At 44.8% G+C, this 15041-nt stretch overlaps 1 protein-coding gene across 3 annotated transcripts in view; it reads right to left on the bottom strand.

Moving 5' to 3' along the window:
- Positions 1 to 3871: 3871 nt before the first annotated feature.
- LOC111156663 (farnesyl-diphosphate farnesyltransferase 1) overlaps positions 3872 to 15041 on the bottom strand; it is a 31746-nt gene continuing 20576 nt past the window's right edge. For 2 of the 3 annotated variants that reach the window (XM_022517703.1, XM_022517708.1), the window contains 3 exons: positions 13010 to 13186; positions 11126 to 11278; positions 3969 to 4190 (listed from right to left, as the gene is read on the bottom strand). In XM_022517703.1, coding sequence (XP_022373411.1) covers positions 3969 to 4190; positions 11126 to 11278; positions 13010 to 13186 — 552 coding nt within the window. Of the gene's footprint in view, positions 4191 to 11125; positions 11279 to 13009; positions 13187 to 15041 lie in introns of all 3 variants that reach the window. The other variant, XM_022517701.1, reaches the window with a different exon arrangement.

The following is a 15041-nucleotide window of genomic DNA, read 5'->3' as shown; positions in this document are numbered from 1 at the left end:
GGAAGCAGAGCCTGTGTGTCCTGTTCTGAGTTCCCCTGTCTCTGGGTTCTGTTGCTGGTTAAGAATCCCAAGCAGTGAAGTATACTAGTGTTTGAGCGAACAGGAAACTAGAAGAAATTACTCCCATCCCACTGGCACATCAGTACCTAACTTTTTTCCCAGCTGAGGGCCGGACTAGTTCAGAAGCATGGGATGTTTGACTTCTGATTGAAATTAGAAGTTAGGGATCAGGAACTAAGCCGGAATTAAATGAAAAATTTAAAAATCTGTGAAACCTAGCATAATACAAAGGCCAAAAGCCACAACTTTGCAATCACTTTATTGTTAAATTTTCAACTGGAAGACATTCATAACCACAGTGTAGTTCTGACAAATTCAGCCTGCGCCCAAACAGTTGGATGGCCCCATGTCCACCCTGCGCTCAGCCAGGAAGCCAGGGGACACGGACAGCAAGAACCCAGGTGAACCGCAAGGCATCTGCACGCTTGCCTTAGGAGTCTTTGTTAGAAAACAAAACCAGCAATGTTGGTTTAGGATTGGGATCAATGTCAATACTTAAATAAACCTCAAATTACCTCACTGACCACCCTGTCACCTCAGTTCAAGTGGTATGCTTTTCTCGGGTGCCTGTTGGAACAAGGTATTCAATCAATGGAAGGCACCGAGCCTTTTTGTTCTTTACCCAGAAGAGGGTGTGGGTGTAGTTTAGACTCCGAAGATTGGGCACATAGTTGCTTTTCCACTCTGAAGATGTGTCAGATAGCTGTGCTTCAGGTCAAAAGCGGGGCCAACACCCAGCACCTTAGAATGCGGAATTTGGGCCAGAGCTCTGAATCTGCCCCTGCAATTTAACAAGACTCCTGCTGGTTCACACGTTCATTAAAAAGTTTGAAAAGTAAGGCCTTAGAGCAATGGTTCTCAAACTGGGCTCCTGACCAGCATTTTTATCACCTGAGAACTTGTTAAAAATGCTTCGGGGTTTGAGATACAAATGGTCCTAGCAATCTGGGACCTTCAGGTAGTTTGGATGCTTAAGTTGGAGAACCACAGCTTTAGAGCTCTGCTTCCCAAACTGCTAAGATTAATTAACAAAATGGCTAGCCTCCTCTCCTCCCCCAACACACATGTGCATGCCAGCCCCACAGAAGTTTCAGACAGAATGGGGCTTCCAAGTAATTGCTCCAAGCACTTCCCCAAACGGAGATGGGTGTGCATGTGTGCAGGTCTATCTGGAGCCTTAGAAGCTCCCAAAATGGGGCGCCTGGGTGGCTCAGTGGGTTAAAGACTCTGCCTTTGGCTCGGGTCATGATCCCAGAGTCCTGGGATCGAACCCCACATCGGGCTCTCTGCTTACCAGGGAGCCTGCTTCCTCCCCTCTCTCTGCCTGCCTCTCTGCCTACTTGTGATCTGTCTGTCAAATAAATAAAATCTTTAAAAAAAAAAAAAAAAACAAAACTCCCAAAACATGCAGAGCAGGCTCCTGCTCCTGTCCGTTGTAATGGAGTTTTTAAATTTAGAGCCCTGATTCAGATGTGTCTGATACTCTGAGGAAAAGCTAAAATATTCCTCTGTAAGTAAAAATCAAGGAGACTAGAGGCCAGAGATAAAATATATCTGATTGATTAAAGTGTGGAGCGGAGGATGCGGTTGCCAGATTCAACAAAAACAAAGGATGCTCAGTCAGATTTAAATTTCAGATCAAATAATTTAGTAGAAATACATCCTGTGCAATAATTTTGCGACGTAATTATACTAAAAACAAAAACTAGGGCATCAAATTCTAGTTGAACTGGTCATCCTGTATTTTACCCGGCAATTTTAATAGAGAACTCTAGAAGGAAAATGATCTTCCGAAGCACCCAGGAGCGGGCACAAGAGCTAAGACTTTGCACAAGTCAGTGACACTAAAAGTCACATAACTGTAGCTGGGAGGGGCCTAGATCTTCTAAACCATTTAGAAGCTCAGGAAGTCCCACAGGTCATCACTGAGCTGGGAAAGAAATCTTCCAGTACAACCACCTCAGACCACGACTCTACCAGGTTGTCCTGTCCTACACAGGCTGTAGAGAACTCATCCATCATTTCTACACACATTTCTAACCACCTACCTTGGAATCTGAAACCAAGTTCTGATGCTTAAACTGTTAGGAGCCCAGCTCAGAGCTATACTCCGTGTCTCAAGTGCCTGACTTCAGCATGGTGACAAGTTTGTCCAGGACCGAGCCTCAAGTGAACCAGTTCACTGCAGGTGCCATGTGCTGAAACTAAGCCACCGTGTCTGGTGGCAGCCGAGGACAAGAAGGAAATGGGTGTATGTGTATAATCACGGGAGGCCAGCATTCCTGCCGGGGAAAACACCCAGCTTCCATGATTAAACCACCACACACAACGGACTGCAGAAGAGCAGGCTACATACACTGAGAGCATGAATGGCTTCCAGAAAGTACTTTCATGCCCCACACCAGTGATCCCTCAGCTTGAGGGGCTTTTCCAAACACCCTTCGAAGGGACCGTGTCCTCCCCGGCCCAGGCCGAGATTCACAGTAAGTCACTGGAGGAGCGTGCCTCACGCCCCCTTGGCCTGTGTGGGGCTAAGGGCAGACAGCGATGCTAGAAGGAGGCTAAATGCCCTTTGGCTTTCCAGCCCATCACCTGAAAACACATCTTGCCTATCTCGAGGCCTCCATGTATAAACTGGTGATTTTAAAAAAAGAAAAGATAAAAAAAAAAGCCACATAAAGCCTGGATATGGTTAAGATTTCTGCATGCAGCTAGCAGAGTTGGCCAAAGTGAGAGCAGGCCGGCAGAGGGAGTGCAGGTCACAAGCGGGCAGAGGAGGCGAGGCTGCCACGCGCTCACTTTCAGCGGGCACAGCGTGCAGGGCCCAGGCAGTTGGATCCTTCTTCCTGGTCCTGCTCTGGCTGGCTCCGTGGGGCTGTGTCCCTCCATCACTAACTCCATTCTTGTGTTCCTATTTGCCACGTGCATCCAGGCTTTCAAATGAGCTGCCCTCAACAAATGCAAAGTAATTCAGTTGTTTATTACAAACACATCTTGAGATACGATGTCTACTTAAAAAGTCAGCCTTAACTGGAGGCCAGTCTTCTACGATGGTGCCCAAAGCAGTCCTGCAGTTTCTTTCTGAAAGCTAACCTCCTTTTAAACCAAGAAGCGATTCCAGAACCCCCAGCAGTCAGTCCTTAGCCTTCGTGGGCAGAAGATAGTCTGCATTCTTAGGAAACCTGGGGCCGTTGCCTAGACCCACAAGCATAGATGTCTACTACATTCAAATCAACTGAAGGAAACAAAATGAGAAAAATGGGAACCCAACCAAGAAAATTCACTTCCCTTTGTACAAAGACATGTATTCCAAGGTTGCTTCAAATTAAATACATTTAATTATAATTCTAGCTAGGATTCACACTAAATAAGATCTCTCAGCAGCCCCATAGGCCACCATGTCCCCTGACCTGCAGTGAGGGGCCCTCTGCTGCCGGCCACGGTGCGTAGACGGGAGCACTGTGCACAAGGGCCTGCTTGCTGAGGGTGAGGTAGCCTTCCCTTTTATTCTTAGCTTCTTGACTGCACGTCACAGTTCCTAAAAGTCCCAAGTCCACAGAGTTCTTTCAGGGATTGAAGCAGGAGGGAAAAGGGGGGGGGACAAGGGGTACCAATATCCTTTTTCTTTTTTTTTTTTTTTTTAATATTTTATTTATTTATTTGACAGAGAGAGATCACAAGTAGGCAGAGAGGCAGACAGAGAGAGAAAGAGAGAGAGAGAAAGCAGGCTCCCTGCCAAGCAGAGAGCCCGATGCGGGGACTCGATCCCAGGACCCTGAAATCATGACCTGAGCCGAAGGCAGAGGCTTATTAACCCACTGAGCCACCCAGGCGCCCCAATATCCTTTTTCTTGAAGAAAAGGCCAATCCATTTCATGGTGAACTTGAGCTTCCAGACTAAGACCCAATCAGTGTTCTCCAGTCTGCACATAGTCTTCTGTGACCTGGGACAGTGTGCTCAGGTACTGCCAGCTCAGGGCAGCCAACAGCATGACAAATGACAGGTAAAGAGGGGAGTAGTGACTTCGGGAGATCAGCTGACAATTAGGAAGATTCTGGGTCCTGATGGTGGAGATGATCTGCCTGGTTTTACCAGAAGATGGGTCTGAGCTGGGGATTCTATGATAAATCTGCCAAAGAAAGGAGAAAATTTTAAGTGCCACTTCATGGGTCCTAGGAACTTTATAAACACCTTCTGTATTTACTTCTTACAATAACCCTACACAGGGAGGTTTTATGTCCCTCTTACCAATGAGCAAAAAGGCTCAGAGAACATGGAAGGAATAACCCAAAGTCACTCCACTAATAAGGCAGGACTGTCCATGGAGGCCTGTATTGTCCTGCAGCCTGTCCTCGAGAGCACCGGGAAGTCCCTGCCCCCGGGAGCCTCCGCATCGAGCTGTACCTCCCTGGCGCCTCACACAGAGCCGGGCACGGGGGGCGGGGGGAGCCTGGGAATCTCAGCAGGGTTTGACAGCTCTGCTCACACAGCAGCAAAAAGGCTACTGAAAAGACGGGGCAGATGCAGCCAGACAAGACAGAATCTGTGGTGTGGACCACAGGCTGGACGAGGAAAAGTGAGAGCAGAAGCTGGGAGCCAGAGTAGTCCTCCCAGAACTCTCTCTTGGTGCCTCTTGGCCCTCCTACTCCCTCCACAACTCTCCAGAGCATTTGCTGAACCCAGGCCTCACGTCCATGCTTCCAACTACAGCTTAAGCTGAGGCCTCGATGCCTCTCATCTGAGCTATGACCAGCCTCCAAACAGAGCTCTGACTCTACTGAGCCCTGAAGCCCATTCACCTGCTTGCCACACTGTCACCAAAGAAACAGAAACCTCTGCTTGACACCCCCACTGGCTCCCCATGGGCTGCTGAGTGAGGTGTGAGCCCTGTGACATGGAGCACAAGGCCACCCATGACCTGGGCCCACTGAACCTCTCCAGCTGCATCTGCCGCTGCCCACCTGGAACAACTCATGTGATGCTCTGCACGCTTCTGTTCCCCTCTTCGCTCACACCATCCCCCCACAACCCCCGGAATGCCCCTGGCACGCTCCTTCACCTGGCCAACTCTTGTCTGCTGCCCAAGTCACAAATTAGGTGTTAAGTCTTCTAGAAACCTGCCCTGAGGCGCCGGGAGGCTCATTTGGTTGAGCGTCTGCTGTGGGCTCAGGTCATGATCCTGGAGTCCCAGGATCAAGTTCTGCATGGGGCTCCCTGCTCAGTGGGGACTCTGTTTCTTCCTCTGACCCTCCCCTATCTCATGCTCTCTCTCTCGCTCTCTCTCACATAAATATACAAAATCTTAAAAAAAAAAAAAGAAAGAAAAGAAAACCTGCCTCAACCCCCAGGTTGGGTCACATGCCCCCTCCTGCACATACTCCTATCTTCTCAATTAACATTGAATTCAGCTACTTCTGAGTCTCCCTGACTGCAAGTCTCAAAGGCACCACATCTTACTGGTCTCTCTGCCTCGAGCCCAGCTCCGTGCCTGGCACACAGGAGGCCCTGCTCAAATGGCCACTGACTCAAAGTGACAGAGCAGCTAAGAGACGATGCAGGTGGGAAGTAACAAGGATCTGAGCCGAGACGGAGGCAAAGAGAAGGAAGATGACAGAGCAGGCGTATTTTTAAATAAATTTTTCCCAAAATTCTCATTATATAATGGGTATTTTTTTCCACAGACATATATTATATTCTTGCCAGCCTCCTACCTCTCCACCAAAAGGGCATAGCTACAATCTAGTTTAACAAGAAAATGAAAGAATATGTCCTACAGGGGCACCTAGCTAGCTAGTTGGGAGAGCATGTGACTCTTGATCTTGAGGTTGTGAGTTTAGGCCCCATAATGGGCACAGAGCTCACTTAATTAAAAAAAAAAAAAAAGCCTACAGAAATACGCAAATAATATCTAATATCTAATACTATGCTACCAAGAACAGTTTTAGAGAAAAACAGAAACTGGGATGAAACTACAATTTCCTCTTTACTTTCTTTTTAAAAAATGTTATGTTTTAAATTTTTTAAAAAGATCTTTAGTTATCTGAGAAACAGTGAGCACACATGCATGAGTCGGGGGGAGGGGCAGAAGGAGAGGGACAAGCACTCCCTGCTGAGCAGGGAGCGGCATATGAGACTGGATCCCAGGACCCTGGGATCATGACCTGAGCTCAAGGCAGACACTTAACCAACTGAGCCACCCCAGCACCCCTCTTTCAATAAATATTTTAGATGATGGAGTTACAGTTGTAAAAAACAAGCAATACAGGGGCATGTGGATGGCTCAGTTAGTTAAAATTTGACTCCAGAATTCAGTTCAGGTTATGATCTCAAGGGTCGTGAGATTCAGCCATTTACATTGGGCTCCATACTCAGCAGGAAGTCTGCTTGGGATTCTCTCTCCCTCTCTCCCTCTGCTCCCTCCTCCTGCTTGCAGGCATGCTCACGGTCTCTCTCCAAATAAATAAAATCTTCAGAGGTGCCTGGGGGGCTCAGTCAGATGAGCATCTGCCTTCAGCTCATGTCATGATCTCAGAGTCCCTGGGATCAAGTCCCACATCAGGCTCCTTGCTCAGCGGGGAGTCTGCTTCTCCCTGCCACTCCCCCTGCTTGTGCTGTCTTTCTGACAAATAAATAAATAAAATCTTTAAAAATAATTAAGTAAATAATATAAATAAATAAACAAGATCTTCAAAACAAATAATACAAAAATAAAATAAAAAGCCAGAATTCCCTTAACCTACTCTCTCAGCCATAGGGTAGTGTAGTTAATTTTATACCTTTCCTCACTATGCCCTAAAACTCTATATAGAAATGTATAAATGTCTTCTGTAATAATTTAATAACATCATAAATTGGTGTACTTTTATACCCATTGCCATGTACATATATAACTATATACAAACACATAAAATGCATATACGTATTATATATTCTATATACTACCTAGAATGACTATGATCTAGGGGTGTCTGGGTGGCTCAATTGGTTAAGTGCCTGCCTTCAGCTCAGGTCATGATCTCAGGGTCCTGGGATCGAGCCCCACACTGGGCTCCCTGCCTGGCAGGGAGGTGCTTCTCCCTCTTCTGCTCCCCCTGCTTGTGCTCTCCGTCAAATAAATTAAATAAAATCTTTTAAAAAAATGACTATCATTCTATATAACATATAAATACATGACTACATTGTGCATATAAAATTATACACAATTTTATTTTTAAAATAGATTATAAATAGATTATGTTGCAATTTGACTTTTTTCACTCACGAAATTTTTTATGGACATTTCTTAATGCCAGAACCTAGAAAATGATGTCATTCTGTTTCTAAATACAAGCCGCATAATGTGAATGTACTATAATTTAATCAATTCCTTCCCAATAAGGACTGAGGACAAAATGTTACAATGAACATCTCTGTACATCTTCTAGCTAATTTTGTACATAAAGTCCTAGAATTGCTTGGTCAGAGGGTAATGCATGCAAAATTCTGATGAGTAAGAAAGCTTATAAGTAGAATAGGCAGGATGTGGAGTTTCATATGGATGAGGGTTAGAGAGAATAAAGAGGAGCCTGGGTTATCTGGATTCCGTGATTAGGTGAATGGTAATATCATTAACCAAAAAAAGAAAAAGTTTATGACCAAGTCCTGAGCTGGACTAATCAAGTCAGGACTGACGAGCATGCATTGGACAAAGAAGCCTGGCCATTGAAGAGAATACCAGAAAGCTTTTGTGCAGTGAGAAAAAATGCAAATGAAGACAGAACTCCGGGAAATACCAGTATAATAAGAAGCCAGAAAGGCAAAGGAGTTGACAGGTAAGATGTTAAACTGGAGGCCAGAGTCACAGAAGCCCAAAGAGGAAAGGGCTTTTAAGGTAAGAAAGATCCACAGGGTCAATACAGTGGGACTGGGGAGAATGTTTTCAAAATTGGTCATTAGAAGGTCATCAAGTCACTTTAGTAAGAAAAGTCTCATGACAAGGTAGGAAAAAAAGCCAGCGAGCATGAGGTGGGTTAAAGAAAAAAATGGGAATAAATAACGTGAAGTACACGTATCTTTCAAGAAGGTTAACTGTGAGGGAGAGTGGGGAGGGGAGTAGGTAGAGAGGAGCAAAGTCAAGCCAGAGTCATGACCTGTTCCCTTTTGGAAGCAGAGTGGCCTGAGCGCACATACCAACTAGAGGAGTGATGGGGGGGGGGGGGGTACTTTGGATAACGAGGCGGCGGATCTAGGGGTGACGGGAGCAGGAGGACTAAGGCTCACCCAGGAGAGGTGGACACAGAGGAGTGGAGGGGGTTCATGCCACACAACACACAATCTCGCACTTCCTCCCACGGTGAAAAGGCAGTGCCAGCTGAGGAGGAGAGGACGGGGAGTACAACAGCGCATTTCAGACTTTCTGTTCACAGGTGATCACCTGGGGAGCTTGGTAAAGGCAGGGCAATGCTCTAGACGAACCACAGCACAGGGTGAGACGGGAAGCTGTGCCACCTTGAAAAAGATCGCCCTCGCCAAGGAGTAAGCATTGGCAGAGAAAGAAAGAATAGTTTCTGGCTCTTTGCCTCAGCATTTGTTTCTGTCCCAAAATAGCTGGTGGAGCTTCTCGCCAGCTGATAGGTAATCAGAGTGGTTTGAAGCTGTGGCTGCTCCAGAGGACCCCTGACATGAGGAGCAGAGCCCACCTACTCTGCAACGGTCGGCTGTCACTCTGACTGTTCCTTTAAACACTAGAGCTGCATGAGGAAAGCCTTCAAGTCCCCTGCAAGGACATTCTGGTTACCACCTGTTAGGCCCAGAGACCTGACAGAATGTGTCTGCCTGTCTTCCTGCGAAGGACAGACTTGATCAGTGTTAGTATCTGGACAGCAGCAAAAAGCCAGGCAGCTGGGACGCCTGGGTAGCTCAATCATTCAAGCGTCTGCCTTCGTCTCAGGTCCTGATCGCGGGGCCCTGGGATGGAGTCCCATATTGCGCTCCCTGCTAGACGGGGGAGTCTGCTTCTCCCTCTGCCCCTCCCCCTCACTCATGTGCACTCTCTTTTTCTCTCTCAAAATAAAATCCTAAAAAAAAAAAAAAAAAAAGCCAGACAACTTGTGGACTTGATACAAAAAGTTAACTTGAAATTTCACTCATGCTGACGTCAAAACCATTACTACATTTTATTCCTTCAGACTCGGAAGTCTTCAGAGATTTTTCTCAGTCATATCAACTCAAGCGTTAATGTGTCCCCCAAATTACACTGAGTTTCACTGGAGTAGCTTTAAACAACTGACTCCCTGAATCGGGGGTCTGCAAATATTCTTAAAGGGCCAGGAGCTATTTTCAGCTTTGTGGGCCACCCTCTGTTGCAGCCTCTCGACTCAAATAAATCTCTTCTGAACTACATATTACATAAAAGGTTTCTCATTTATATAAAATGGAGGAAAAGTAACTACTATGGTACTACTCATTCTCGAAAGCGTAATCCAAACCCCTTAGGATTGTAGCGAACAGCACAGGCTCTGAAGTCAGCCAGATCTGGGCCCAAATTATGGCTTCAGCCTCAGGTTTCCTTGATATTAATAGTACCCACCTAGTCAGTTGCTATGCCAGGCGCACAGCAAGCTCAGAGGAAGTGCTGGCGATATGGTCAACCAGACTGTCCCCAAGTCTCATTAGCAGCAATTTTTTTGGTCAATGGCTAAACACTGTACCTAGTCACTAAAAGAATTTTAGGATTTTTTTTTTTAATGTGGTCTTCTGTCTTCTTCTTCTTCTTCTTTCTTTTTTTTTTTAAAAGATCTTATTGATTTATTGGAGAGAGAGATGAAAGCAGGCATGAGGAGGGTGGGGGGTGGAGGGGCAAAGGAAGCGGGAGAAGCAGACTCCCCACTGAGCAGGCAGCCCGACCCAGAGCTCCATCCCAAGACCCCGGGATCACGATCTGAGCCAAAGGCAGATGATTAATCGACTAAGCCACCCAGGGTCCCTGCTCTTATGTCTTCTATCTGTGTCTTCGGTAGAAATGCAGAGGTCCAAAGCTTGTCAGATAGAAGACAGGGAGGAACTCCAAGGAGAATGTGCACTATGCAACAGAAATCAAAGGAAATCACTGTTTTGCAGAATTCTGTTTAGGGGAGACCACTATTACACATCACATCCCTGTAAAGGTGTAACCAGAGGACAGGAAGGAGGGAGAAAATTATTGGCAGCAGGAGCTCTCTCTGGGAGAGAGGAAGGAGGAAGGTCTTTCATGTCTCATGTATTTCCATAGTAGTTCGATCTTTAGTAAGAACCCAAGATCTCAGGGCCTCCACTCACCAGAAGCTAGTGGCCACCCCCCTCACCAGTGTGACCATCACAAAAAAATGTCTTCAGACATTGCAAAATGTCCCCTGGGGTGGGGGAGGGGGAGGGCGCAAAAGCCCTTTCAGTTAAGAACCACCGCTCTAGGGCCTAGTGATTCGTTTTTGCCTCTAAGAAAAAGTTTTTAGAACCTAGTCATGTATTATATCCTCCACAGCAGGAGACCTGACTTGAACAAGTATGTTTTGTCTTATAGGGTGGTTTTGGCATTTGAAATGAGATCTGCATTAGAAAATTGACAAATCACTGCCACTTGATGGTTCTCCTTTGCTGCAATTCCCTACTGTGGTTTCTCAGTTGAGGCCTATCACGTAATGGAAAGTACTGGATTGGGTGTCAGGCAACCTGGCCTGGGGTTGGAGATGCACTCTGTCAGATACTGCATTAGCATGCACAAGCCTCAGCTTCACTCTGCTCACCCATGAAACCTGGTTGGCCTCGAATGTCATCTTCCCCCTCAAAAATTCTGATCCTCCGTAGGGGCTCCACCCTAAAGCCTTGCTCCATTTATAGCTTCTCAGCAGGGGGCCATGCAGCTCTGCTCAATCAGCAACCTGTGCACACACTTCTTCCTAATAAAGGACACCAACTCCTGTCTCTTTATACATAACACCGTGAGTTTTTACGATCATCTAGTAGCCAAATACGAACTCTTGAAAGAGTGACAGTATTTAAATCCTAAGAAGAGACACAAATTTTCCAGGTCGTTAAGTAAGAACCCACCTCTTCTATGTACTGGTAGATTATAGCCTTGACCACTGGCATATTGGTGGCGTCCATCATCAGAGTTACCGCCTGCCCTTTTCGGATCTTCACTACGCCTTTGAACACCTGCTGATTGTTGTAACAGGCAGCCAGAGTGGCAATGGCCATCACCTACAGATATGAGGAGGGAAAGAGAAGAAGAGAAAAAACACGAATTCATTCCATTTCATGAAAAAAGAAATGGCACTCCAAGCAATCACTATTCTGAAAAGGTGAAAAAACGTTCTGCAGAATAAGAAAGTGCCAAAGGGCTAAGATGGAACTAACCAAGAAAAAAATACCCACAAAGAAAGCCTGTCAAAACTTGGACCTTTCCCACTCCTCCCTTCCCTAACAATATACAGAATCAAGGGTCTTTGTGTCTTAAATGATTCTTTGGTTTGACCATGAAAGTTCCTTTTTATTTGGAAAAAAGTAAGTCCATTAAGTCCATACATCTTTTTCTATGCTAGAGTAATGAGTTAGAGAGCCAAAAAATGTATCTCAAAATAGTATCTACAAAGAATTTTCTATTTTTCCTACAATGAACATAATAATCATTTTACATGAAAAACAAAGCACAGAAGGATGGGGGGACAAACGGGAAGGGGAATGGTTCCCATGCTCAACGGCAAATTACTTCTGGGATAAATGGGGACCTAAATCAAGCATGCAGAGTTTAGTTGCAACAATCTCTCAAGACTGGTCATTAAAAGATCAAATCAAGGGGCGCCTGGGTGGCTCAGTGGGTTAAAGCCTCTGCCTTCGGCTCAGGTCATGATCCCAGAGTCCTGGGATCGAGCCCCACGTCGGGCTCTCTGCTCAGTGGGGAGCCTGCTTCACTTCCTCTCTCTGCCTGCCTCTCTGCCTACCTGTGATCTCTGTCTGTCAAATAAATAAATAAAATCTTTAAAAAAAAAAAAAAAGATCAAATCAAGGGGTGCCTGGGTAGCTCAATCAGTTAAGTATCTGCCTTTGGCTCAGGTGATGATCCCAGGGTCCTGGAATGAAGCCCTGTGTTGGGTTCCATGCTCAGTGGGGAGTATGCTTCTCCCTCTCTTTCTTCCTCTGTCTACCCCCCACCCCCGTTCGTGCTCTCTCTCTCTCCCTTTCTTAAATAAATAAAATCTTAAAAAAAAAAAAAAAGATCAAACTAAGTTTCCAAATCAGTTAAATCCCATGAGTTTCATGTATTTGAGTTAAAAACTGAAATAATTGGCAAAGGCATTTAAAAAAAGCCTAAGTGGGGCACCTGGGTGGCTCAGTGGTTTAAAGCCTCTGCCTCAGCTCAGGTCATGATCTCAGCGTCCTGGGATTGAGCCCCGCATCGGGCTCTCTGCTCAGCAGGGAGCCTGCTTCCCCTCCTTCTCTCTCTGTCTGCCTCTCTGCCTACTTGTGATCTCTGTCTGTCAAATAAATAAATAAAAATCTTTAAAAAAAAAAATTAAAAAGCCTAAGCACCAGAGGACTGTGGGGCTAGGTCCATAGGATCAGGTTCTATTATCCCGAGTCTGGGAAAAGGACAGCAGAAACAAGGCCCTTAAGTAAGACTCTGTAATGATAAACCTTCACCTATATTTTACCCAGCATTCCCCTTAAACCTAAGCCAAAGCCGTAGATTTAATTGTGAGGCTAAGAATCTAAGGAGGCTGAGCTGGGTGTGGTGCTTGTGGGGCAGAGGGGAGGTGCCTGCCTTCCCACCCAGCAAAAGAAAACAGACTGGAGCCATCTTTTTAAAAGGAACCATATTCCTGAATACAGCAAACCAAAATAGTAAACGCATTCTGTCCACCCCCATCAGCACCACCATGCCAGTCCTTTTAGCTTCCGCCTCTCATACACAAGAACAGCTCCCTTGCCTACCTGTGGAATAGCGGAGAAGTTAAACACACTTTGGTTTCTAAGTCTTGAAAGATAAGTGATGACATCTGGGATGTGGTGAAGTGCGTTGGTTATAAGTTCGTTCAGGCACAGCACAGCTGAATCAATGTTCTGTGGCTTAGCAAAATCGCCCAACTTCTTAACATACTTGCCCCAAACCTTAAAAAGTAAGTTAGCACGGGCATAAGTGAAGAACATACAAGCAACCGGAAAGAATCTTCGTCAATAAAAACTATGATCTAGAGCAAAGTTTTTCTTAGCTGCGTACTCATCTTTCACCAAGACCAAGTCCGTTTCAAGCTCCACAAAGTGGCTATTTGTGATGACCAGTCAGGGTCTCATCACAACCTAGGAGTCAGTTAAGTATTTGGGAAACTGTCCCTTAGGGACAGTTGGTACATCATGTACTAAGCAATACTTTGATGACTTCAAATAAAGAGGACTCCTGGTTGTTCCAGAAGGCATTAGTCTCCTTACAAAATCAGCTACAAGAGTACTGCAAGCTAAATGTTAAATATTTTGAAGATGGTCAGGCCTCAAAGTAATAAATGATTAACATGACATTCCCAATTCTGATAAGAATGCTGCCGAACAAGTGTCTTGGGGGAGAATGAGCTGAGTCTACACAATGAGAACATTACCTCCTTGGATCTTAGTAACTCAAAAGTGAAATAACATCTTCAACTCCAACGGTGTGATTGATTTAACAATTTTTAATGATATTTTTAAAGGAGTCTCTGAAGCTAGCAAAGAACTTAATTTCATTTTTGGTCACTCTTAAGTTTCCCAAAGAATAATGGTTATTGTCACTTTATACTCTCCCCCAATAAATGACTGGCCACCACCACTACCATTTTTACAAAATCCAAAATTCCTGCTAAAAAATACAGAAAGGATGATAGAATTTAGGACATCACCTTTTGGCATCTCCAGTGATGAGGGATCTAGGCAGTAATCACCAAAGAAAAGAAAAAGAACCCATAACTTACAAGGAAAAGAAAATTAAGTTATCCTTAGAATTTTAACAGTCTGTAAAGCGGAAGAAAACGGGATACTCAAAATGTGAGCTAAAAATTTTATATCTAGAAAAACTAACTTTCAAATATCAAAGTCACAAATTACCAATATGTATAAACATGAGGAATTATTATTCTCATGGGCCTTTCCTATCGATCAGTGTGTGAACTCCAGACAACCAAAATGACTACAGACATCAATATAAGCTCACCTTAATTAAAGGTGAGCTTAAACAAAGACTAAGGAAGGGGGAAAGGGAGATATTACAGCATCAGTGGCCATCTAATCTGACAACTGAGAAATAAATATAATCATAAAAAATTGGAAATTAGTATAGCATATGCAAAAATAGTCTTCAATTATTTTCAAGAATCATTTTGGTGGTAGTTGCATTATTATCTCTAGTGAGAGACTGCAGGATCTGTAATGCAGGGGGAGAAAAGCAAATGAGTAATCATGGCATATACTAATTCTAGCATCTCTGATTTCCCTGAGAATTATGAATCTCGATGAGGAAGAAAATGAAGTAGAAATATAATACAGAGGAGGAGGTTATGTAACAATCCCTGAACTGGAAATATTAACATAAACTTAGAAGGTATTTGAACTTTAAAACTAAACACACACACACACACACACAGCGACTGTCCCAAGAGCAGTGACTGTGCCTAGTGCCCAAGTGCAGTGCTGGGTACTATTTCCCATTAGCCCAGGTGTCTTACCTGGGGTTCCTAAGAGCTGGATGAGCCCAGTGCTCAGGCAAGAAATGTATAAAATGAGCTTAGAACATCTGTACATACCAAACGGCAAGGAAGCTATCAAAGCATTAAGGGTCCCCTCGTGAGGACTCAGGAGCCAACCTGAACCTGTTCCTGACCAAAGGAGGGAAATTTTGAGCTTTAATAGTGAGAATAATTACCACAGATTAAACCCAATCAGTGATGGGTTTTTGTTTTTTTTTTTTTTTAAGATTTTATTTACTTACTTTCTTACTGGC

The sequence above is a fragment of the Enhydra lutris genome, unplaced genomic scaffold (genome assembly GCF_002288905.1).
Source record: "Enhydra lutris kenyoni isolate GAN:26980312 unplaced genomic scaffold, ASM228890v2 scaffoldscaffold3, whole genome shotgun sequence".
Lineage (NCBI taxonomy): Eukaryota > Metazoa > Chordata > Mammalia > Carnivora > Mustelidae > Enhydra > Enhydra lutris.
The sequence above is the reverse complement of the archived record's forward strand: the minus strand, read 5'-3'. Positions and strand labels throughout refer to the sequence as shown.